This window comes from Canis lupus, chromosome 1 (genome assembly GCF_011100685.1).
Source record: "Canis lupus familiaris isolate Mischka breed German Shepherd chromosome 1, alternate assembly UU_Cfam_GSD_1.0, whole genome shotgun sequence".
Classification (NCBI taxonomy): Eukaryota; Metazoa; Chordata; class Mammalia; order Carnivora; family Canidae; genus Canis; species Canis lupus.
In genome coordinates, this window is record NC_049222.1 from 100,198,123 (window position 1) to 100,221,074 (window position 22,952).

Genomic DNA, 22,952 nt, shown 5'->3' on the forward strand with positions numbered 1-22,952 from the left:
AGCCTTGGCCTTCCTCTGCCAACAGGCAGGAGGCTACTGTGTGTGCCAGTCACATAGCAGGCAGGCAGCCCTCCTGCCTCCTGAGAACCCAGTTCTACAGTCTGCAGTCTTTTCTGAATCCCCATCCCATTGGGGGACATTCACATTCCCTCTAGGAGGCCTCCCAGCACAATTTCTCCTGGGATCCCCACCCTTATTATGGATGTCCACACAACCTCCAAGAGCCCCCCAGACCTTGCGTGGCTCCCATTCTCACCCATCTCCTGCCCATCAGCATCTGGCTCCTCCTTCACACTGCAGCTAAGCTGGGCAGACCGCTCCATCTGAATGTCCTGTGATCCCTCCCCAGAGGTGGCACTGAGGAGCTCCACTGTCCCTAAGGGGTGGGATCTCCCCAAGGATTCCTCTGTCTTCTGTGCTGTTGGGAGCACCACTTGCTTCAGGACATGGGCTGTGATCTGAGGGGGAGAAATAAGTCACAGGGGCTCTAATTTTGCTTTAATTTTGCTTTGTCCCTCCAAGAAACCAATAATACCACACTCACCCAGCCCAGCAGCTGCCCAGGGTCATGTTGCAGGCCCTCAACCAGGGCTACAGCCTCCTCAGGACTGCCTGGCCGCTGGCCCCGCACCCAGGCCTGAATCTCAGGAGGCAGTGTGCCCAGAAACTGCTCCAGCACCAGCAGCTCCAGCATCTGCTCCTTGGAGCATGCCTCCGGTCGCAACCACTGGTGGCACAGCTCTCGAAGCCGGGCCAGGGCCTCACGGGGACCTGCCACCTCCTGGTAGCAGAACCCCCGGAAGCGCAGGCGTGCTGCCTCAGGCTCCTCCAGGATGGCCACAGGATCCACAGAGGGCAGGCGTGGGCGGCCCAGTGGGGATGGCATTGTACTGGGTGTCTTCCTGTAGCCAACAAGAGGGACCTGCAGGAAAGGAGTGGTTAGGGTGCAGGCCAAGAAGCCATGGCCAGGGTTGGGCAGACAGGCCCAGCCCAGGGTGCTGAGGCTGGTTGTGGGAGGGCCTTGGCACAGGGATACACGAGGCTGGGAATGCTTTGTGGAGGATCACAGGAGCTGGTTGCTGATAGGAGCTAAAGGCAGAAGAAAACCTTGTGGATGAATGCTTTGGAGGCAAGCTGTACAATGGAGCTTCCATAAAACTGCAGGAAATGATGAAGAGGTAGGCAAAGGGAGTCAACAGAGGATTCCAGGATCTGACTCAGGAGCCAGGGAAAGTGACCACAGAGAAGGGAGGGGAGTGGTCAGTCAGGCAGGACGCTGAGGGAGAGGCAACCAGGGACCGGGTGAGACCATCACTGCCAGTGAGCGGAGGCAGTGAAAGTGAGAAGAGGCATAGGCGGCCGTGCGGGCTATGGTGGAGTGTGTGTCCCCATCATCTCCAAGGAGTCCAGATATGTTGACTGAAGTGAGCAACCCGAGGGCCAGCTCCAAGTATAAGGCACGTCTGCGCCATGGGTCGAGGGAGGGGCAGCGCGGACTCCGGGACACCGTGCTCGCTGACCGCAGCGAACTGTGAATGGCTCGCCTCCCGCACCAAGCATGTGAAAAGCAAAACAAAGCTACGAGTTGCGCGCAGTCGTGAGCGGACACTGTGCCCCTGGCGTCCAGACGGGCTGGAGTGAAGCAAGCCCACTTGGGGGACCTATTAGACCAGCCAGACCAGGCCTGACCACCTCCCACCTCCCCACCCGGCCCAGGAGTCGGTCTCCCAACAAGCAGGGGAAGGAAGAGGTCAGGCCAGAGGAAGGGGAACGCAGCTCTGGGTGAGAAGTGGAGCGCGCAGCGTACGTCGGGAGGTACTTTGGGGTACTAGGAGCACCGGGCGGCCGGGTCCCCAGGGGGTGGAAAAAGCTGCGCCCCGCCCAGCCAGGCCGGCGCTCACCTCAACCTCGCCGCCGGTGCTAGACCACTTCCGGTAAGGGGTCCTGCCCCGCCCGCCCCTCCGCGCGGTGCCGCGGCGACTCCGCCCTGGCCAAGGACGCGCCTGCTCAGCAGGACCCGCCCCCTCCCTTAGGACTACGTTTCCCGTGAGACTCAGCAAGCAAGGACGGATGCGGCCTCCGCCAGCAGATGCTCATCTCCAAAGGCCTCGCACGACCGAGAAGAGCTCTCTTCCTCTTAGAGGAATCTGAAGAATCGCAGTTTGGGGGCTCCCTCCCCTCATTGGCGATCACTCTTCCTTTATATGGAAGGAACCCTAGACTCACCAACGGCCGTGATGGACGGTATGTTAGGATCCTGCGCATGTGCAGTGGACCCGGAGCCTATTGGCAAGTGTGGTGAATGGGGAGGAGCGTGACCTTACGGCCATTCAGAGCTAGCACCCCACCTAGGCCCCTCCCCAGCGCTCGTCTTAGAGGCTTCGTTCTAGTTGCGGAGCAGTCTTCTTGCTAACCGGTAGAGGACGCCCGCCCGCCTCCCTCTGTTTCCAAGGCAACGGACAGAGCGTCGCCCAGTCCTCCAGGGAGGCCGGAAGTGACTCCCAGTGTAGTGTAGTTCGGCGGAGACTCCTTCCAGGTGGTCCCAGGAGGAAGCGGGGTCCAGCCCGCAAGGCCGGCCTGATCTGTGGACAACCCCGAGTGATTCCAGCGAGGATGGAGCTGGAGTCCTTCATTCGACCTCTGGACATCGAGAACAAGGACCAGGGTGGGCACTCATTTACACATGAGGAAAATGTCCCATGATCAATACCCTCAGAGTCTCGGACATCACTTCAGATGTCAGTACTGCAAAGTAAGGGATGAAAGTTTTTGTCCAGCTTATGGGACGCCACTAACCTTTTACATTGGGTACCAGACCTAGTAAGAGTGATCTTCAGTTTACCTCAGTATGCAAGAATCACTGTGGGAAAGGGGTGCTTTGCTTCCAGAAACCAAGTAGCTGAACCATCCCAAACTGCATATGCCTGTTTTGATTTCTTGTAATCCCTAGCAGCCAGCACTTCATGAAGAGCAGTGGTCTTACCTGCTGATTGGAAACTCTTGAGTATCTGCATGGCTGGGGCCTGTCTACTCATAAATGCCGTCAGTCAGAGCTATTTTTTGGAGGACTTAGATTGTTTCTCTGAAACTGTACGGATTCCCCACAAATGACTCTTCCATCATCCACTATATGGAGAAAGCTGTTGCTCTAACAGCTTTAGTAGCTCTACCTCAATCATCTTTTAGCTCTCTCCTCCCAGGGGCTGCTGGTTTGCAAGCCTTCTGGATTTATGCAGTATAAGCCTGATGGGACCTCTGTCTACTTACACAGTGCCAAGTCAGTATTTGACTTTCTCTAAATCATATCCCACATCTGCATCTGCTTCTAATTCCAGAATGCCATTGCTGTTGCTGTTTCACCATCCTCATACTTGTGGGTTCATATTTTTAAACACTCTCATCTTGTCGCTTCTGTGGCTTTTGGAACCAAATGAAATGCTATGTGTCCAGTCCACCATCTTGACCCAGAGGGCTCAAGGGCACTTATACACTCAGCCTGTTCAGGGTTAAAGAGATGGACTAGCCTGACAAGACAAGGCTTAACATGACCACAGAAGTTTAGAGGATGGTAATGTGATGCCCAAGACACCAACCAGGGAAGGCAGGTAATCATTGTTACTGTTCCCATGACAAGTCTTAGGTATTGGGAGGGGTGGACTTGAGAATAGAGGAAGTGAGGGATTGGAGGAGCCAAGCACACAAGCCTGAGGTTCAATGAAGTGGGGAGGAGACTGATGGGGAGATGGCTTAGGACATCAAGCCCAACTCAAGGGGTCATAAGAGCTCCAGGAGCTTCCATCCAAGATGCAGGAAAGGTTGCATGACTTGCTGAGTACCCACTTGGTGTTTTGAAGATGTCTTTGCTCCTGAATCCCATCGGCTTCCAAGACCTATCAGTCAGATGTTTGCATTTCACAGCTTTGTAGCCTGAGGCTGTTAACTACTCAAGGCACATTCAAGGAGGCCCTTCTGAGGGAAGGTAAGATGTGGCTGAGGCCAGGGTGTACCAGACCACAGGAGAAAGGATGACTTGGGGGGGGGGGGGGGGGAGCGGGGCAGGGCAGTGGCTCAGGAGTCTGTAAGGAACTAAGAAGCCTGGCACATAAGACCTGCATCTAAGGGTCTTTGGGAGCAGGTCTAGCAAGTCTCTCGTCTTTGTAGGAGCTATGAGGTTCCAGAAATGAGCCTGGTACTGCTGGGAAGATGGGAGTAAGAGAGAGCAATAGGTCTGTGGTCACTGTATATGGCACACGGCTGCCAAATCTTGCAGCTGGTGGGATAGAGGACTCACCAGGCTGGACTCCATATTTCTAGCCAATTGGTGACCCCACCACTAAATCCCCTGGCCTGGACCATAAACAACTCCTATCCAGACAGAGGCCCTGTTTGGGGCCCCAGGCACACCACCCAGCACAGACCTCCTTGGATACTCCTACACCTATGACTACCAAGGGGATAATAGGTATCCCAAATCCTCAGTGGGCCTCAGACTACACATCTACCCTTTGGTCTTTCAAAGAGACATGGGACAAAACAAGGTCCCTGTACATTGGGGAAACACACTGAAGGCATGTATGCATTGTGCTAAGATGAAACAGGCATCAGACTGTTACTGTGCACGTTTGAAAATTTTTATCTGAAAACCTCTCTGGATTGTGTTCTTAAACCGTTCTGAACCATAATCTGGAGGCTGGGAGGGGAGGCCAAGGCTGTGCACTTCCACACTGCTATGCAAGGATTAACACAATATACGTCCATTCCAACTTCTACTTTTGGGTCTTTTCTTTTTTGTTCCCAAGTAAAGAGTCCACTAACATCCCTGGGAGTAAAGCCTCAGGTCACGATGGACGCTGGTCCGCTGAGAGCCACAGGGAAAAACCTGGGCCCCACCCCACCGATCAGACTCCGTGTCCCAGCCATGTGGAGGTGTCCCACGATGGGAGGGTGCACACACATGGCCTTAGGGAACGGCAAATCCCCTTTCCACTTGAGGCAAGAGAACAGGTGGACACCTGTCCACCAGACTCTGCAGAAACAAGTAGTCCCATCTGGTCTCCTCCAAACCTGTTATGATCACCTCTTCTCAGGGCAGTGGGGATATAAAGGCTCCTGTAAGGGAGCCTTTGGTAACAAGAGGATGTGGCTAATCCTGAAGCTTGGATGAGAAACTGAATGGAAGAGCATGGCTGAAGAGCCATCATTCTTGATGCTGGTCTCCCTCTCTCCAACCCAGGGCCCTCTACCTCTACTTGCTCCACCGTCTGTGGGAGTTCTAGGTGCAGGTAGCCAGGCCTGGCATCACCCAGCTCTCACACTGGCAGACTAGAGCATGGGTGCCAGAGCATGGGGGCAGAGTGCTGAGCTCGGGATGCTGAGCCTATGGCCAGGAGCCATGTCCTAGCTCTGCTGTGTGTAACTCACATCCCCTCTCTCTGCCTCAGTTTCCTCATCTGAGAAATGGGGTACCAACCACAGCAGCCACCTCACAGGGGTGGCAAGGGGCACATGTTGGCCCTTATCAAGATCCTGCCTATCAGGGTCCTGCAGATACCCTCGGTAGGCCTGAATCTCTCTTTCCCTCCCTCCTTCCCTCCCTTTCTCTCCCTCCCATTCTTTTCCGGAGGTGGAAGCTGAGACTTAGAGCCCAAGGCCAACACCAGACAGCACATGACAGCACCTCCTACCCCCTGGATCTGCTCACAGGAGGCCTTGGATGAAGTGAGGTCTTGAAGGAACATCCTGAGGGTCAGCCTGGCAGTCATTGCTGTAGACGTGGGAACCTTCTAGGACCACCTCCCCAGCACTCCAGCCCTCCTCCTCCTCACCTGAGTACCCAGGTCATAATAGGCATGAAACAGCACTCTGCCAGGTCTCTGCCCTACCAAAGTCCCAGCATCCACACAGCCCCTGATATTTCTGCAGCCTGACCGTTGGGATGACCTGTGGCTGAAATGGCAAACATCATCACCATGTGCAGATGGAACCACGGTACAGGGCCATGTCTTCTCCAAAATGTGGATGTGTGGGCAACACAGGTGTTTAGACAACCAGCTGTGAACTCAGGCTTCAGCAGGCTTTGAAACTGTGGCTGGACCTGAAGTGGGAATGGGCCCAGCTTCCCTCCCCAGTGAACCCTCTGATGATGCTCCCAAAGAAGGCCTGGCCTGGGGGCACAGGCCTGTCCCACGCCGCGGTTTCCGCACAGGTTTCTCTCCTGTGTGGATCCTCTGGTGGTGGAAGAGGGCTGGGCGCTCTCGGAAGGCACGGCCGCAATGTGTGCATACAAAGGGCTTCTCACCCGTGTGGATGCGTCGGTGGCTGAGCAACACTGCGCCCTTGGCAAAAGCCTTCCCGCAGTCCCCACAGCGGAAGGGCCGCTCACCCGTGTGCAGTAGCTGATGCTGCGTGAGGTTAGAGCTGTGACTGAAGGCACGGCCACATTCTGCACAGGCAAAGGGCTTTTCGCCTGTGTGCACACGCTGGTGCTTGAAGAGTGAGGAACCCTGGCTGAAGGCAGCACCGCAAAGAGCACAGGTATAAGGCTTCTCACCCGTGTGAGTGCGCTCATGCTGGATCAGGTGTGAGTTGCGGCAGAAGCGGCGGCCACACTGGGCACACGCATAGGGCCGCCCACCTGCGTGGATTTTGCGGTGCTGGCTGAGGTTGGACCCATGGCTGAAGGCCTTGCCACACTCGCTGCAGCGGAAAGACTTCTCAGCTGTGTGTATGCGCTGGTGTCTCACCAGGGAGGAGCTATGCCTGAAGGCCTTGCCACAGGCTGGGCATGCATAGGGTGTCTCACCACTGTGGATGCGCTGGTGCTGCGTCAGGTGTGATGTCTGGCTAAAGGCCTTGCCACACTGAGCACATTCATATGGCCGCTCCCCAGTGTGGGTGCGCAGGTGCTTGAGCAGGTCGGAGCTCTTCACGAACACTTTGTTGCATGCCCTGCATTCGAAGGGCTTCTCCCCTGAAAGGAGGCCAGTGCCTGTGTGGAGGGCCTTGCCCAGCTGATGCCAGGTCGGGGGCTCCTGGCCAGCAGGGAGTCCATGAGGCTTGTGGCTAGCTGTACCCTTACCACCTTGCCCAGAGGTGAGACCAGCCTCAAATTCTGGAATTTTGGGGAAGGCTCTCCCAGGGGCCTCCCGCCCATATGGCTTCTGACCCCCACATGCCCTCAGCTGCTTGCCTGGCACGGGGCGGTTCATAAGGGCCTTCTCCCTGGGTGAGCTGTCCTCAGCCATCCTCAGTGGAGAGGTCAGCCTGAGGCTGACACTGGCCTCCCCACTGCCAGGACCTAGCAGGAGCCGTTCCCAATAGATTACAGACACCCCTGTGGGTTTTTTCTCCTGAGAAGGGGAGATGCCCTGCCAGTCCTCCAGGCTTTTCCCACGATCACACATGCCAGTGAAGGGAAGGACCCTTGTAGGCGCTGGACGGGAGCCATCATGGAGGGCCCCTGGCAGCGCTGCTTCTCCAGGAACCACCCTGTCGTATGCCAGATGACGGGAACCTGAAGGCACAGAAATGGTGGATCCTGGGTCATCCTGGCCAGAGGGGATGGTTGGGACATGCCTAGTGGTCAGGCAAAGGAATGCTAAGGACTGGGTGTGCAAGCTGGGGAGAAACGCAGTGGCCAGATACCAGTGTATGTACTTCACTTCTGTCCCAGGGGACTCAAGCCTGCTTTTGTTCCTTACACAGATAGCTACCTGATGCTACAGGCCCTACTCTCAAACCCTGTCCCTGCCTGTGCCGCCGCCGCGCACCCCCCCTCCACCACCACCACTGCCTCTCCCATAGTGTGGCCAGTGCCATGAGTGTGGGTCACAGACTGTCCTGGTAAAGGCTGTGGCCCACTGCCTGGCATGGGGTACCCTGGGATCTCCCCCTTGATGGGCAAGCCAAGGCCAGAGCCTCCAGGAGTGGCTGATGGTATAAGGAGGACGGGAGGGAGTCAGGCAGGAGGTGGGAGATGAGAGCCTCCAGGAAGGCAGGGAAAGGGGACAGAAGCGTGGCAGCAGATAGGCCCAAGCTCACTCCCTCTGAGTCCCCACTCACCAGGGCTGGCCTTCCTCTGAGCATTCCTGGCTGGCATCACATCTGTCTCACTGAGAACCCAGGGCTCCTCGCCACGCTCAAGCTGCATGACTACCCGGGGTCGTGACGCAGAGAGCCCTGTAAGAAAAGACAAGCAGGGATCCCTGGGTGGCGCAGCGGTTTGGCGCCTGCCTTTGGCCCAGGGCGCGATCCTGGAGACCCGGGATCGAATCCCACATCAGGCTCCTGGTGCATGGAGCCTGCTTCTCCCTCTGCCTGTGTCTCTGCCTCTCTCTCTCTCTCTGTAACTATCATAAATAAATAAAAAAAAAAAAAAAAAAAAAAAAAAAAAAAAAAAGAAAAGACAAGCAAGTGAGGGGCTAGGCCCAGCTCAGGACAACCTACCGCCCAACAGATGGCAGAAGTCAGGGCTTTACGGGGTATAGATGGTGTCATCTGTGCAACCAAGAAAACCACACCACATGGCAAGACTCACAGGAAGAGTTCAATGGTCCCTGTGAGGAGAACCGTGTTGGCAGCACCAGATGAAAGGGGCCGAGCCTGGACACAGAGGCGCCACAGCGGCACAGGGACACTCAGCCAGCTGGTATGAGGCTGCTCATAGGCCAACAGGAGATAAGGGGTTAGTGCTGGCAACAACAGAGCTTCCCATGGAAAACCCAGGGCCTTACCCAGTGAAGCCACAAGTGCGAAGTTCTCTAGCATCACGTGGCAGTACAAGGCCCTCTGGGCTGCATCCAGGAGCTCCCATTCCTCCTGGGAGAAGTACACGGCCACATCCTCAAAGGCCATCAGGCTCTACAACAGTGGGCAGGGGAGGATGGACACGATCTAAGCTATGGCTGATGACGACCCAGGACCCACCTCCCTGTCCCAAGGGCTATCTTTCCCAATATCCCTCAGAGGCTTACCTTGCTCCCCCTCACCCTCCTCTCCCCAGGCTCTGCAACTCTGCAGATGCAACTTCCCTCCTCTTTCCTAAACCCTACCTGTCTAGGGCACAGATGCCTTCTCGGCCTCCTGACTGGCCACTTACACAAGGTAAGCAGAGCTAGCTCTCGGCCTTCAGATGGCTACCACCCCAAAGGCAGGCCCAAGTGCACACTCATGCTCCAGCCTTTGCACAGACTGACCTCCCCAGACATACCCTTAACTGTTCCTGGAATTAGCAATTGTACAAGTTCCAGCTATGGACCCTGCAGGACATGCCCATGCTCGTAGGGATGCCCCCTTCTGCTGAACTTGCCTGACATCCCAAGACTGCTCCTTCAGCATGAACGACTGGCCGGCAGATCCCCTCCAGTCACTACAGGAGGGGCCCCAAGGATCTGGTGGGCACACAGGAAGCCGGTTCCACCCTCCCTCCAAACTATGGTCCCTCCCCCATTTCCTTGGCCAAAACCCTGCCTCCAGCCACTAGCCAAGCTCCACCCCTCTATCCCCCACCAAGAGCCCCAGGGGCTACCAGCCTTTCTTCATCTCCCTGGAGTGCTACCCATCCCTGGCCGCATCCACGAGATTCCTTCCTAAGTTTGATTCCCAGGCCTTGCCTTGGCTCAGAATGTCAGGCCCCTATCCTTAGACATCTGCAATTCCCGGTCCACACCATACCTCCACCCTGGGACATCACAGACTCCCTGATCTTACTCCGCAGCCTGCTTTCCCTTCAAATTCCTGTTCCTGTCTAAAGCACCTCCGTTCCTCTGGGTGCTCAGGCCAAAAAACTTGGGACTGTGCTCTACTAGGGCCACTGGCTCACACGCCACACCTGAGACCTCAGACCCACGGGAATCCAACCCCTTTTCCGTCTCCGCTGGCCCAGCGTGCCTGCAGCAGGTGCCGTCTTCGGCTACCCGGACTGTGGCAGTGCCTGCTCCGTGCACACGGCCACCCCCGCTCTGCGTCATTTCTCCGCCAAGGAAACGGTGGGATACTTTAAAAATCCTAACTTAAAGCATGTCCTGGCTCTGTTCGATTCCTCCCCGGGCCCCGACGTAACTCCTCAGCCTGCTATTTCTCTTCCTTGCTCACGTCTGGAAGCTCAGTTCCCGAAGCACCTAGGCTCAGTCTCCCCTCCCAGCTTTTGCACGCGTGGGACCCTCTGCTGGGAACTTCCGTCTACACCTCACTCCTTTGGCTGCCAGAAGTGGGGATCTCGCACGTGCACGCTCCACTGGCCTGAGCCCCCGGGCCTAGGACGGACCGGGAGGGGAGACAAAACGTCCAAGTAAAGTCCCTCCCTGAGTCGAGGCTCGGGTGCCTCGAGGAGGAAGCGGGCGGTTGGTGGTCTCACGCTTCCTCTACTCACCTGTGCGGGCTCTGTCAGCGCCGCGGTCGCCATCAGAACCCTTGCTTGAGGACGCGCAGAAAGCGACGCACAACGCGACGTCCCGGCTCCAGGCCTCAGTCTTCCCGTCGTTCGAGGGCACAGACGCCCAGGACGCCGCCGCCCCTGCCGCCCGGGGGTCGGAGAACACGTGACTCTGGGCACCGCCCCACAGCCTTGCGGGGCGTCCCAGGCTACACCCGGAGAAACCCAGGCTCGGGGGACGCGACCGTCGCCCACGATCACGGCGTGCGCGTTGCGGCCCTCCGCTCGCGCCTTCCTCGCAGCCCTCGCCCTGGGTCTCCAAGCCTCTGGAAAACCGGCCCGGGCCGGTCGCGCCTCAGTCCCCGACACCGGTGTGGCCCCACGCCCGGCAGCAAAGTGACAGCCCCCGGACGCCGGAAGTCCAGCCTCCGCAAGCCGTCATTGGCCCCATGAGCGCTGCGGACGCACGCGCGGCGCCTTCTGGGAAGCGTAGTTTCCGCCGGCTCGGCGGCCAGTCGGGCGGTATCCTTGCCCACGCCTCTGGAGACCGTCAGGCATCTCCGCGCAGCGCTCTGGGAGATGGGTTCCCGCAGGCACGACCCTGCTTCCGTGGGCCCACGCGCGTGAGGTGGGGAGTCGCCCGGCTGGGGGGCCTGCGCTCGGGGTCCTGGGATCCCGGCGTGCACCCAAGCGGCCGCCGACACTAAATGCTGGACGCGCAGAAGCGGAAACTGCTGAGGTCCCGGGAGGCGACCCCAGCCTGGGGCTTTAAGGACAAAGCCCAGTGTCGTTGCGGGCGGGGTGTGTGCGTGTGCGAGCGTTGGCGCTTTGGCAGCGAGCCTGGCAGTGCCCACCCCGGCGCTGCCTCTGGAGGCCTGGGCTCGGGTTTGGCCTCTCTGTGTCCTGTGAAGGGTTAATATCACTTTTGCAGCCTCTACCCCAAGGGCTGCAAGCCCCCAGCCTAAATTTTTCTTGAGTTTGAATTGTTCTCTGAGACGTCCCTAACCCATCTGCTTACCTTACTAAACTGGACCGCGCAGAATGTATTTTCCCGGACTTGCTTGTCTTTGGGTCGTCTGGGTGTTGTTGGCACATCACGATATTGATTCCTCGGTGTCTTTTCCTCGGGACCAACCTGAGTGTCTGTCACACCTAAAAACAAAAGGAAAGGCAGTCTCTGCACACGGGTGGACTGCTGGCAGAGAAGAAGAGGTTTTCCAAATGTTGCTCCACTGGGACGATTTGGTTTTTTTCAGGGTCGGTAATCTGCATGCATAAGGTGGTACAGTCATGTTACCCACCGCATATTACCCACTGTTTTAAGGAAATATGGAATTAACGTGTGTCAAGTTCGTTCATTATTCCTGCCTCCTTCTATATGCATCTATCTCCGCTATAGATGCTCGCTTTGAAAGAGTTTAAGAAAATCTAACATATTAAACTCGTGACTTATTCAGAAGCTTAGAGGCATTAACATTTCAAGCACTGTTTGAATGTTTGGAGACATTTAATTTCTTTAAAACTAAGTATTTTAGGGATACCTGGGTGGCGCAGCGGTTTGGCGCCTGCCTTTGGCCCAGGGCGCGATCCTGGAGACCCGGGATCGAATCCCACATCGGGCTTCCAGTGCATGGAGCCTGCTTCTCCCTCTGCCTGTGTCTCTGCCTCTCTCTATGTCTCCTTCTGTGACTATCATAAATAAAAATTAAAAAAAAAAACTAATAAAACTAAGTATTTTAAAATTATCCCTATAACGTGTAATTAGTTAGACTAGAAGGATCTTGATTGCCTACTATTTAGAGAAATGCTAATTGTTTGGTAAACTCACAATTTAATGAAATTGGAAATGAAATAAAAATGGCAACAAGTCGTCCTCTGTACACAGAGTAGCTCCATATCCCTGATTCAGATCTCACCCTGAACAAGATTACACTGCCAGGTGGCTGGCGGTGGGGGGTTGTGGGGGGCATGGGGAGGGTGTTGCCTGGGGCCGGTGGTGGGACCCTAGCTAACCTGGTTGGACTTCTGTGAACCCCTGTGTCCTCATCTGTGAAACAGATAGTGATAAGCATTTGCATTGTGCTGAATTGTGCTGAACATCCATTCTTTCCTTGGCTGGGTTGAGCCTGCTGATGAGCCAGTTGAAGGCACTCTTCATTACTACTAGTGTTTTCTATCTCTAGCCTTAACTTTTGATCTTACCTTAGAGTTTCCATCTCTCTGCTTACATTATCCATCTATTCCTGCATTTTGTCTACTTTTTTTCCACTAGGACCCTTAATATCTTAATCATAGTTATTTTACATCCTGTGTGATACTCCCAACCTCTGTGTCCTATCTGGTTGTCATTCTGATGATTGCTTTGTGTGTGCTCAGCCTGTTTTTTCTTGCCTTTTGATATGCCTTGTCATTTGTTGTTGAAAGTGAGAAATATGTTTGGTAACAGGAACAAAAGTAAACAGGAGGTTTGGTAATATGGGTCGAAGTAGGACTGTACTTAATGTTTGTTGTGACTATGGGTGCTAGAGGCTTCAAATTCCTCTAGTGGTCTAGTTTTTGTCTATTCTGTAGACTTTGTGCTCTGGTAAGTGTTCCTCTCCAGAGAGAGTCCGTGTCTTGCATCTCTTTTAGTTGTAATCCTGTTACACTGGAATTCCACTGATGTGTAAAAGGTGAGAGGGGAGAGGATCATACTAAATCTTCCAATGAAATCCCAATCTTTAGTAGCACTGTGTCTGAGGAGCATATCTCCACCACCGTAGTTTCTTTCTTTCATTTTTTTTTCCTTGACCCCAACTGCCTTCCCTGGCTACAGCATTCTCAAAGTATTTGCTAAAAACCCTGGCCCCTGCTGACTATGATCTCTCTCACTTAGGTGAGAGAAGAAGGCTAGAGGGACCTGTAGTGGGAGCAATGTCCTTCACCCAGCTGCAGATGGCTCTAGCAGCTTTATTCCTGGTAGTATATATCTTTGTAGGGAAAAGGCTCTGGGTATATTTCATGATGGTTATCTTTCTGGTCATATAACACCTGCTCTTCCCCTGCTCCATGCTAACAGCTGAAAAAACAGAGACATGCCAGTTAACTGAGTGCATATTGGACACAGCCAGGATGGAGTCCATGGGGTCACTGCCCAGGGGACAGGAATTAGGTTTGAAAGCCCAGACTGGGAGACTCTGCGCAGGTGCAAGTACAAAGTGACATGATAGGTCCCTTGCTCACTTACCTGTCTGGGCAGTTTGGTACAGCCTTAGCCTCTGGTGGCAGAAGAGCACCATGTTGGGCAGCAGGTCTTGGTCTTTGGAAAGAACAAATGAATGTCATCAAATAGCATGTTAACAAGGCATTTCAAAGACATGTGACCAAGTGAGGACACAATAAGGGGACACTGGTGTTGGGGGACCTGAGAGAAAGAGATGAGGGATGAGGGGAAAGGGTGAGATATGAGGTCACAGCAAGGGGCTGGGAATCAGGAGAGACCAGCAGAGTGGGAGGATGTTCTGCAATGTCTAGTGTTTAAAAAGACACAACAAACCCAAAGGGAGTAATTTACTTCCATCAAGACAGCAAACCAAGACACAGTTGAACCAAAGTACCTAAGTAATACAATGTGTGTAGGTTCCTTAGTGTATATGCAAGCTCCCTGTCTCCACACCCTAATACACTGAATAAAAAGCCTGCTGGGCACCTGGGTGGTGGCTAAGCTTCCGACTCTTGATCTTGGCTCAGGTCATGATCTCAGGGTCTTGGGATCAAGTTCTGTGTCGGGCTCCATGCTCAGCAGGAGTCTGCTTGTCCTTCTCTCTGCTCCTCTCCCAGCTTGTGTTCTCTCTCTCTCTCTCTCTCTCTCTCAAAAAAAAAAAAAAAAAAAGCTTCCTGTACTAACCCTACAGGTACACAGTGCCCTGGTTCCTTACTTATTTAGTAACAAGTAATTAAAAAGTTCTTTAACACTTCCTTGGGTTGTGTTCAATTTAATGCACGCTAAGCAGTGAATCCCTTAAGTTCGGTTACACTTTGACAAGGTAGCATACTTGTGTACAAACAGTCCAAGTGGGATCTTTTTTGAAATACAGGCAAGCCTCTTAGCATGGGATGCATTCTTACAGGCCTCACCATCCACAATTAGGGACATGCAAGAATTATTCCCTCCTAACTTTGGGAAGAGAAAGGTCTACACTGTTTCGGAGTGGCAGAATCAAATGAGATGTTCTGTATCTGATGTTTCCAAGCCCAAATGCTTCAAACTTGCATAAAATGTATGCACATGTCCAGTTGGATGCAGAATGCAACATGGAGGGGGGCTACCGTGTGGTTCATTCAGTTAAGCATCGGACTTCCACCCAGGTCATGGATGGAAGTATGGAGCCCCAAGTTGGGCTCTCCTCCCCGTTCAATGGGGAGTCTGCTCTTCCCTTTCCCTCTTCCTCTGTCCCTCCCATATATATATATATATATATATATATATATTTTAAAGCAACATGGATGAAGAGAGTCAGCTTAGGCCCAGGGTAGGTCAGTCTCACCTAAGTTTGCAGGTGGGTTCCTCTGACCATAACCTGTGTGATAATGGGCCCCGATGTCCCCTGTCTGTGATTTAAGTTTCTTCACATCTAAAATACTGGACTAAGAATGCGCAACTCGAGGTTGTTGGGAGTATTGACATTCAGCTCCTGTCCCGGGCAGCCTTGCATTAATGTTGGGCACCTCTGTGACTTGTGGAAATCACCACACCTGTCTTGGGCCACATACCTAACAGTGTTACAGCCTTCTGTACCTGGGAGTCAGAAAGTGCCTCTAGCCACCAGCATCCTCTCACACTCCATCCTAGTTCAGAGGGTTCCATTCTTGACTGCTGTAGTAATCATAACCTCATTTGCTCCTACCTTTCATCTCTCAGGGCAGCTGGCTGCTGGAGTGGGCAGTGATTTGGAAGCTGGCACTGCTGGCCATACCCAGGTGTCCAGCCTGGTCATAGGAATAGGGAGAGGGATTAGCCCAAGCCCCTAGACCAAATTACCTGGCACCAGGGTACTTCTGGTATAACTGCATGGCAATACGAACATGATACATGGAGCTTTCTAATAGCAAAACTAAAATAATGTATCAATGAGTGTCATTTTTCCTATTCAAGGGAAAGAAGAGTGTATCTAGTACCTCATAAAAAATGTAGCATCTTTCACACTGCATTTTTGGGGGGGCCCAGAGAAATCAATGACCTTTATCATGGTCCATTTTGTTTTATTTATTTATTTTTTTTTCTTTTTTTTTTTCCATTTTGTTTTAGATAGTGTTAGTAGCTTTTCATATATTCACTCATTTATACCTAAGGACTCCTGTGAGGTAGGTACAGTTGTTGCTGCTGTGTACCTTTCCCAGGACCCCTCTGGAGCAATAGTGTGTCTGGATACCAGCTTGCTCTGGGATTCTTGTCCTGTATTGCTGCCCTCTTCCACTTATGATCCATCAGGATAAAATAGTTATGTCACTGGCCAGCTAGGGTGAGTTTGAGGGTGTTTGGAAGGAGAGGAAACTTTAAGCACATGACTAGTATTTTGATTGCTAAGCCAGCCTCTTCACTGACACAGAATCACAGCCCCAGGGATCCCTGGATGGCTCAGTGGTTTAGCGCCTGCCTTCAGCCCAAGGTTTGATCCTGGAGTTCTGGGATCGAGTCCCACATTGGGGTCCCTGCGTGGAGGCTGCTTTTCCCCCCTGCCTGTGTCTCTGCCTGTGTGTGTGTGTGTGTGTGTGTGTGTGTGATGAATAAATAAATAAAATATAAAACAAAAAAAAAGTAAAGCAGGCAAAGTTTTAGTAATATATACATTCCAAGGAAGAAGCAAGCCAGTCAAGAGAGACAATGGCCCCAGATACTCCAGTGTGTGGGCTTATAACAATTTTATTCTTTTGGGTGATTCCTAGGGTCATATCATTTGAGTGACAGGCCTGGATTATATAATAATTACCCAACTAAACATGTCTTTTCCCATGATGGATTCAAAATGCCTACATAGGGATGCCTAGGTGGCTCTCTCTCTCTCTCTCTCTCTTAAATAAATAAATGAATAAAATCTTAAAACAACAATAACAAGAGAACAAACAAACAAAAAAACCAAAATACCTGCACCTTAGGAAACCTCAACATTATTTCTATTTTAGAGACACAGGTCAGATAAGGACAAGCAGCTACTTTCTACACAAGTGCAACCAGCACAAAAAAACAAAACAAAACAAAACAAAACAAAACTTAACTCTTCATCTGCTGGGATGCTGTAACCACAAACTGATGGTTAGATAGGTGGAATAGGGTGATCCCTGGGTAGGCCTGGGGTGGGGTGGGGCTCTTGATCAGGACATCTAAAGTCTGTCCTCCTGTTGCTCATGCCTAGATTGTGCCTAACAGGAGCTGTGTATTTCCTCTGCTTGAATTGTCAGGAAGTATTGGAGTTTTCCTTCTGGTCACCAAGGATGCTATATTTAGACTCAGAGTGAGGTATAACCCACATGCACTATGCTAGTAGTCTCTGCTGAGTACACTGAGGGACTTGAACGCATTTTCCTTCCCCAGGAGGAATTTATAATCACACAGCTTCATCTTTGTGAAATAGAAGATTTTGTCTTGACTGAATATTGAATTCCGTAGTTCAGTTTGGACTGGTGCAGCTAGCCTCTTAAGCTGTGGCATACCCTCAATGTCTTTGAGGTTCAACATATGCCTGTCCTACAGCTCAGCAATTCTTTTAGGGATATATCCATAGGAAATAAAAGCACAAGACCACAAAAATCCTGGTACATAACGGGGGCCTGGCTGACTCAGTCAGTAGAGCATGTGAGTCTTGAACTCGGGATCTACACCCTACATTGGATATAAAGATTACTTTAAAGTCTTTTTTAAAAATCTTTAAAATATCCTGGTACATAAGTGTTCATAACACCTTTATTCATAACAGCTAGAAGTTGGAAACAACTGTGATGGGTAAAACCAGTGGGTGGAATAAACATGTAGTAACATTTCCTACAATGAGGTACTATTCCATAATAAATGAAATAATGGTATAGGTTACAACATCGATGAATCTCCCAAAATTATGGTGAGCAACAGAACACACACACAAAAGGTCCATATGGGATAAATTATTCCATTTATATAATATGTTAGAAAAGACAAAACTAACCTGTAGTGGCAGAAAGCAAGTCCTTAGTAGTTGTCTGACACATGGGTTGGAGATGACTGAGGGAGAAGTACACAAAGTGAACTTTAGATGTGGTGAGAATGTTCAATATTTAAGTATGTCATTACATAGGTGTATGTATTTGTAAAACTCACTGACACTTAAAAGAGCATTTTGGGGTATCTGGCTGGCTTAGTCAGTAGAGCATCTGACTCTTGATCTCTGGATCATGAGTTTGAGCTTGATGTTGGGTTAGAGATTACTTTAAAAAATTAGAAGGAAAAAAATTAGAAGCATTTGGGGCATCTGGATGGCCCAGTCCATTAAGCGTCTGACTCTTAATTTTAGCTCAGGTCATGATCTCACAGTTGTGAGATCAAGCCGTGTGTGTCAGGCTCCATGGTCAGCGGGAAGTCTGCTAGAGATTCTCTCTCTTCCTCTCCCTTTGCCCCTCTGTATTGCATGAATAGAGGTTTCTGTGATTTTTCCTGCATAACCAACCACCTCAGTCTGCACATATGCAGGCAGGTTAAAGAATGTTGTTTATGAGTAATGTTGTGTGCTGCATGAGTAACTGGTTAGTTGACATTAGCTGGCCTCTAGGTCAGAATTGGCCCCTCTGTTCCAGATGCCAAGAGGTATAAATTTTATCTTGTATCTCCTCTGACTCTAGGCTGGGTGGGCCCCCCAGAATGGAATCCAGCAGACAGGTATATATGGTCTAGGGTCCTTGAAGATGTAAAGACATGATAAAATAGAAATACACCCCACTCCAAAGTGCATGTAGGCAAACACGTTTAATTTCAGTACTCATCATTTTGCCCTATAAATACGACCTTTATGGGGATGGTCAGTTGGAAGTCTCACCTGAGGGGAGGATGCTCCACCCAGGCCTCTTAGTGGGGGCTCCAGCCTGGCTATCTCCACAGGGCTTCCTTAGCTAATGAGGTTGAATATTGTAAGTACTCAATTTGATGTAACTTTGTCTTATTCTCCTTTACTGCTTACTATTGCCCTCATCTATGCATAGATTTCCCTTTTCTTCTTTCTGTTTCTATTAGATTTTTATAATATTAATAAAGTACATTTGCCTTTTTAAACTGAGAGTATGGCTGCCATGAATCTTTTTAGAACACTCTTCCTAATACTAAATCTTTTTTAAAAATTAAAAATTAGGCTTTCTCGCAACAGGTTTGCCACCAGAACACAGGTGTCATGAAAACCACCGTTAAACCTAAACCAAAATGGGAAAGGAAAAGACTCACATCAACATCATCATCATTGGACACGTAGATTTGGGCAAGTCTACCACTACTGGCCATCTGATCTACAAATGTGGTGGGATCTACAAAAGAACTATCGAAAATTTTGAGAAGGAGGCTGCTGAGATGGGAAAAGGCTCCTTCAAGTATGCCTGGGTCTTGGATAAACTGAAAGCTGAACGTGAATGTGGTATCACCATTGATATCTCCCTGTGGAAATTCGAGACCAGCAAGTATTATGTGACCATCATTGATGCCCCAGGACACAGAGAGTTTATCAAAAACATGATTACAGGCAAATCTCAGGCTGACTGTGCTGTCCTGATTGTTGCTGCTGGTGTTGGTAAATTTGAAGCAGGTATCTCCAAGAATGGGCAGACCCGTGAGCATGCCCTTCTGGCTTACACACTGGGTGTAAAACAACTAATTGTTGGTGTTAACAAAATGGATTCCACTGAACCACCCTACAGCCAGAAGAGATACGAGGAAATCGTTAAGGAAGTCAGCACCTACATTAAGAAAATTGGCTACAACCCCAACACAGTAGCATTTGTGTCAATTTCTGGTTGGAATGGTAACAACATGCTGGAGCCAAGTGCTAACATGCCTTGGTTCAAGGGATGGAAAGTCACCCGTAAAGATGGGAATGCCAGTGGGACCACACTGCTTGCAATCCTGGATTGCATTCTGCCACCAACTCGTCCAACTGATAAGCCCTTGTGTCTGCCTCTCTAACATGTCTACAAAATTGGTGGTATTGGTACTGTCCCAGTGGGACGAGTGGAGACTGGTGTTCTTTTTTTTTTTTTTTTTTTTTTTTTTTTTTTTTGAGACTGGTGTTCTTAAGCCTGGCATGGTGGTCACCTTTGCTCCAGTCAATGTTACAACTGAAGTAAAGTCTGTTGAAATGCACCATGAAGCTTTGAGTGAGGCTCTTCCTGGGGACAATGTGGGCTTCAATGTCAAGAACGTATCTGTCAAAGATGTTCATCATGACAATGTGGCTGGTGACAGCAAAAATGACCCACCAATGGAAGCAGCTGGCTTCACAGCTCAGGTGATTATCCTGAACCATCCAGGCCAAATCAGTGCTGGATATGCACTTGTGCTGGATTGTCACACAGCTCACATTGCTTGCAAGTTTGCTGAGCTGAAGGAAAAGATAGATCGTTGTTCTGGAAAGAAGCTGGAAGATGGTCCCAAGTTCTTGAAATCTGGGGATGCTGCCATTGTTGATATGGTTCCTGGCAAACCTATGTGTGTTGAGAGCTTCTCTGACTATCCTCCTCTGGGCCGTTTTGCTGTTTGTGACATGAGACAGACGGTTGCTGTGGGTGTCATCAAAGCAGTGGACAAGAAGGCAGCTGGAGCTGGCAAAGTCACCAAGTCTGCCCAGAAAGCTCAAAAGGCTAAATGAATATTATCCCCAATACCTGCCACCCTGGTCTTAATCAGTGGTGGAAGAATGGTCTCAGAACTGTTTGTGTCAATCGGCCATTTAAGTTTAATAGTAAAAGACTGGTTAATGATAACAAAGCATCGTAAAAACTTCAGAAGGAAAGGAGAATGTTTTGCGGACCATTTGTGGTTTGTGTGTGTGTGTGTGTGTGTGTGTGTTTGTGCATGTGTGGCAGTTTTAAGTTTTTAGTTTTTAAAATCAGTACTTTTTAAAAAAATTATTTATTTATGATACTCACAGAGAGAGAGAGAGAGAGAGAGAGAGGCAGAGGGAGGAGCAGGCTCCATGCACCGGGAGCCCAACGTGGGATTCGATCCCGGGTCTCCAGGATCGCGCCCTGGGCCAAAGGCAGGTGCCAAACCGCTGCGCCACCCAGGGATCCCTAAAATCAGTACTTTTTAATGGAAACAACTTGACCAAAAATCTGTCACAGAATTTTGAGACCCATTAAAACAAAAGTTTAATGAGAAAAAAATAAAAAATTAGAAGAATTTTATTTATTTATATATTTTTAAAATTTTTATTTATTTGAAAGAGAGCAAGAGAGATCGCAAAGGGAGAGGGAGAAGCAGTCTCTCCACTGAGCCGAAAGCCCAATGCGGGGCTTGATCCCAGAACCCCGAGATCATGACCTGAGCTGAAGGCAGATGCTTAACCAACTGAGCCACCCAGGTACCCCTAAGAGAATTTTATCATATGTAAATTAACATTGTTTACATAAATGATGTCAGCATTTATAAAATCAGGAGATTCTACATAAAACCCATACCTCTGTCTTTTCTTCAACATCAGAATACTCAGCAACTGTCTGTTGATCCATTTCTGTCTGTATACATTGGGAGGGCCAGTCCAGTACCAGCAAGAGCTAGAATGCAATGATGGCTATTAGTGCTAGCAAGTCTGGTCAGGTGCATGCTCTCAGGCCATTAGTTACTGCCTTTGTGATGGCCGCTGAGCAGAAGACAGAGGGAGGCAATGGGAATTTCAGTTATTCCCTCCTTCCCTCTCTCCCTCCTTCCTTCCCTCCTCCCTCCCTTCCTTCCTTCCTTCCTTCCTTCCTTCCTTCCTTCCTTCCTTCCTTCCTTCCTTCCTTCCTCACTTCCTCCCTCTCTCCTTTCCTTCCTTCAAGTAGGCTCTATGCCCAACATAGGGCCTGAACTGACAACCCCAATATCAAGAGTCACATGCTCTACTGACTGAGCCAGCCAGGTGGCCCAATTATTTCATCTTTATATACATAGGTCTATAGATCCTGGAAGCTTTGCACACCCCATGCAGCATGACAATGGAGCAGGTGAGTCCCTTTAAACAGACTGTGTCCCCTCTGTGAGGGGACTGTGAGGGTATTTTTCAGGCACCCTCAACTCTCTGTAATTTCATGATGCTTCTTTAAACACAGATATCACCCACTTGACTTACACCTGCACATAGGAGTCCAGCCTCCCAGGGCCATGCCACAAAAGTCAGCTTCATCTCAAGACTTCTGGGAAAATGGGGTATGTTCTAACAACAAGGAACCTACTTGTTTCTCATTTCTGACAACGGAGGATATCAGATCAACCATCCCCTTTCTCACAAAGAGCTCAAGGTCCTTAAGTCACTCTGACCTGACCACAAATTTTTGCTTGTAGTGCTCTTCATACAGGAAGCCTTAGGGTAGTAATACAATGATGTCACAACTAGACAGAGGCATGCATTGCAATCCCCAGTTGCCCCTGAGGCAGATGTTGGAGGAGGGGCCCAACAATACGTGCTCGTTTTTATGCTGGCATGATTAAGATCTCAATATCTCAATCTCCTCTTGATAAATAAAGCAATGGAGATTTATTTTATTTTTGTTATTTAGATTTTATTTATTTATTCATTAGAGACAGAGAGAGGCAGAGATATAGGCAGAGGGAGAAGCAGACTCCCTGCAGGGAGCCTGATCGGGGAGCCAGGACCCCAGGATCATGTCCTGAGCCAAAGGCAGATGCTCAACCACTGAGCCACCCAGGTGCCTCTGGAGATTTATTTTATTTTTTAAGTAATCTCTACATCCAATGTGGAGCTTGAACTCACAACTCCAAGATCAAGAGTTGTATGCTCTACCAACTGAGCCAGCCAGGTGCTCCAGAGATGGAGATTTAAAATGATTTTTTAAAGTAATGCACTTATTATCAGAGTCAAGAGTAGTCCAAGAAAGCTGGTTTTGGGGTGCCTGGCTGGCTCAGTCAGTTAAGTGACCAATTCTTTTTTTTTTAAAAAAGATTATGTTTATTTATTAATGAGAGACACACACACACACAGAGAGGCAGAAACACAGGCAGAGGGAGAAGCAGGCTCCACACAGGGAACCCGACATGGGACTCAATCCCGGGTCTCCAGGATCATGTCCTGGGCTGAAGGCAGCATTAAACCGCTGAGCCACCGGGCTGCCCTAAGTGACCAATTCCTGATCTCAACTCAGGTCTTGATCTCAGGGTCAAGTTCAAGTCCCAGATTGGCTCCACACTCAGCATGGAATCTACTTAAAAAGGAAAGAAAGAAAAAAAAAAAAAAAAAAAGGAAAGAAAGAGCAGCCCGGGTGGCTCAGCTGTTTAGCACAGCCTTCAGCCCAGGGTGTGATCCTGGAGACCTAGGATCAAGTCCCACCTCAGGCTCCCAGCATGGAGCCTGCTTCTCCCTCTGCCTGTGTCTCTGCC

General features: G+C 50.5%; 2 protein-coding genes across 4 annotated transcripts in view; both read right to left on the reverse strand.

The window, feature by feature from the left end:
* LOC484224 (zinc finger protein 324A) overlaps positions 1–2,669 on the reverse strand; it is a 29,180-nt gene extending 26,511 nt beyond the window's left edge. Inside the window, exons 1-3 of the mRNA XM_038525516.1 lie at positions 2,227–2,669; positions 545–922; positions 257–458 (exon numbers count right to left, since the gene is read on the reverse strand). Coding sequence (XP_038381444.1) covers positions 257–458; positions 545–922; positions 2,227–2,265 — 619 coding nt within the window. The 5' untranslated portion in view covers positions 2,266–2,669. The remainder of the gene's footprint in view (positions 1–256; positions 459–544; positions 923–2,226) is intronic.
* Positions 2,670–4,613: 1,944 nt separating this feature from the next.
* LOC119870868 (zinc finger protein 324A-like) lies at positions 4,614–10,796 on the reverse strand. Of its 3 annotated transcripts, XM_038527513.1 has the most exons (5): positions 10,370–10,796; positions 9,308–9,389; positions 8,733–8,859; positions 8,062–8,178; positions 4,614–7,513 (listed from the first exon to the last, which is right to left on the reverse strand). In XM_038527513.1, the coding sequence occupies exons 3-5, from the start codon at positions 8,851–8,853 to the stop codon at positions 6,060–6,062; spliced, it is 1,692 nt and encodes a 563-aa protein (XP_038383441.1). In that variant the 5' UTR covers positions 8,854–8,859; positions 9,308–9,389; positions 10,370–10,796; the 3' UTR covers positions 4,614–6,059. The 3 variants fall into 3 exon arrangements, with proteins under 3 accessions (XP_038383441.1, XP_038383440.1, XP_038383442.1); XM_038527512.1 differs by lacking the exon at positions 9,308–9,389; XM_038527514.1 differs by lacking the exons at positions 9,308–9,389; positions 10,370–10,796 and adding an exon at positions 8,537–8,655.
* Positions 10,797–22,952: the final 12,156 nt, after the last annotated feature.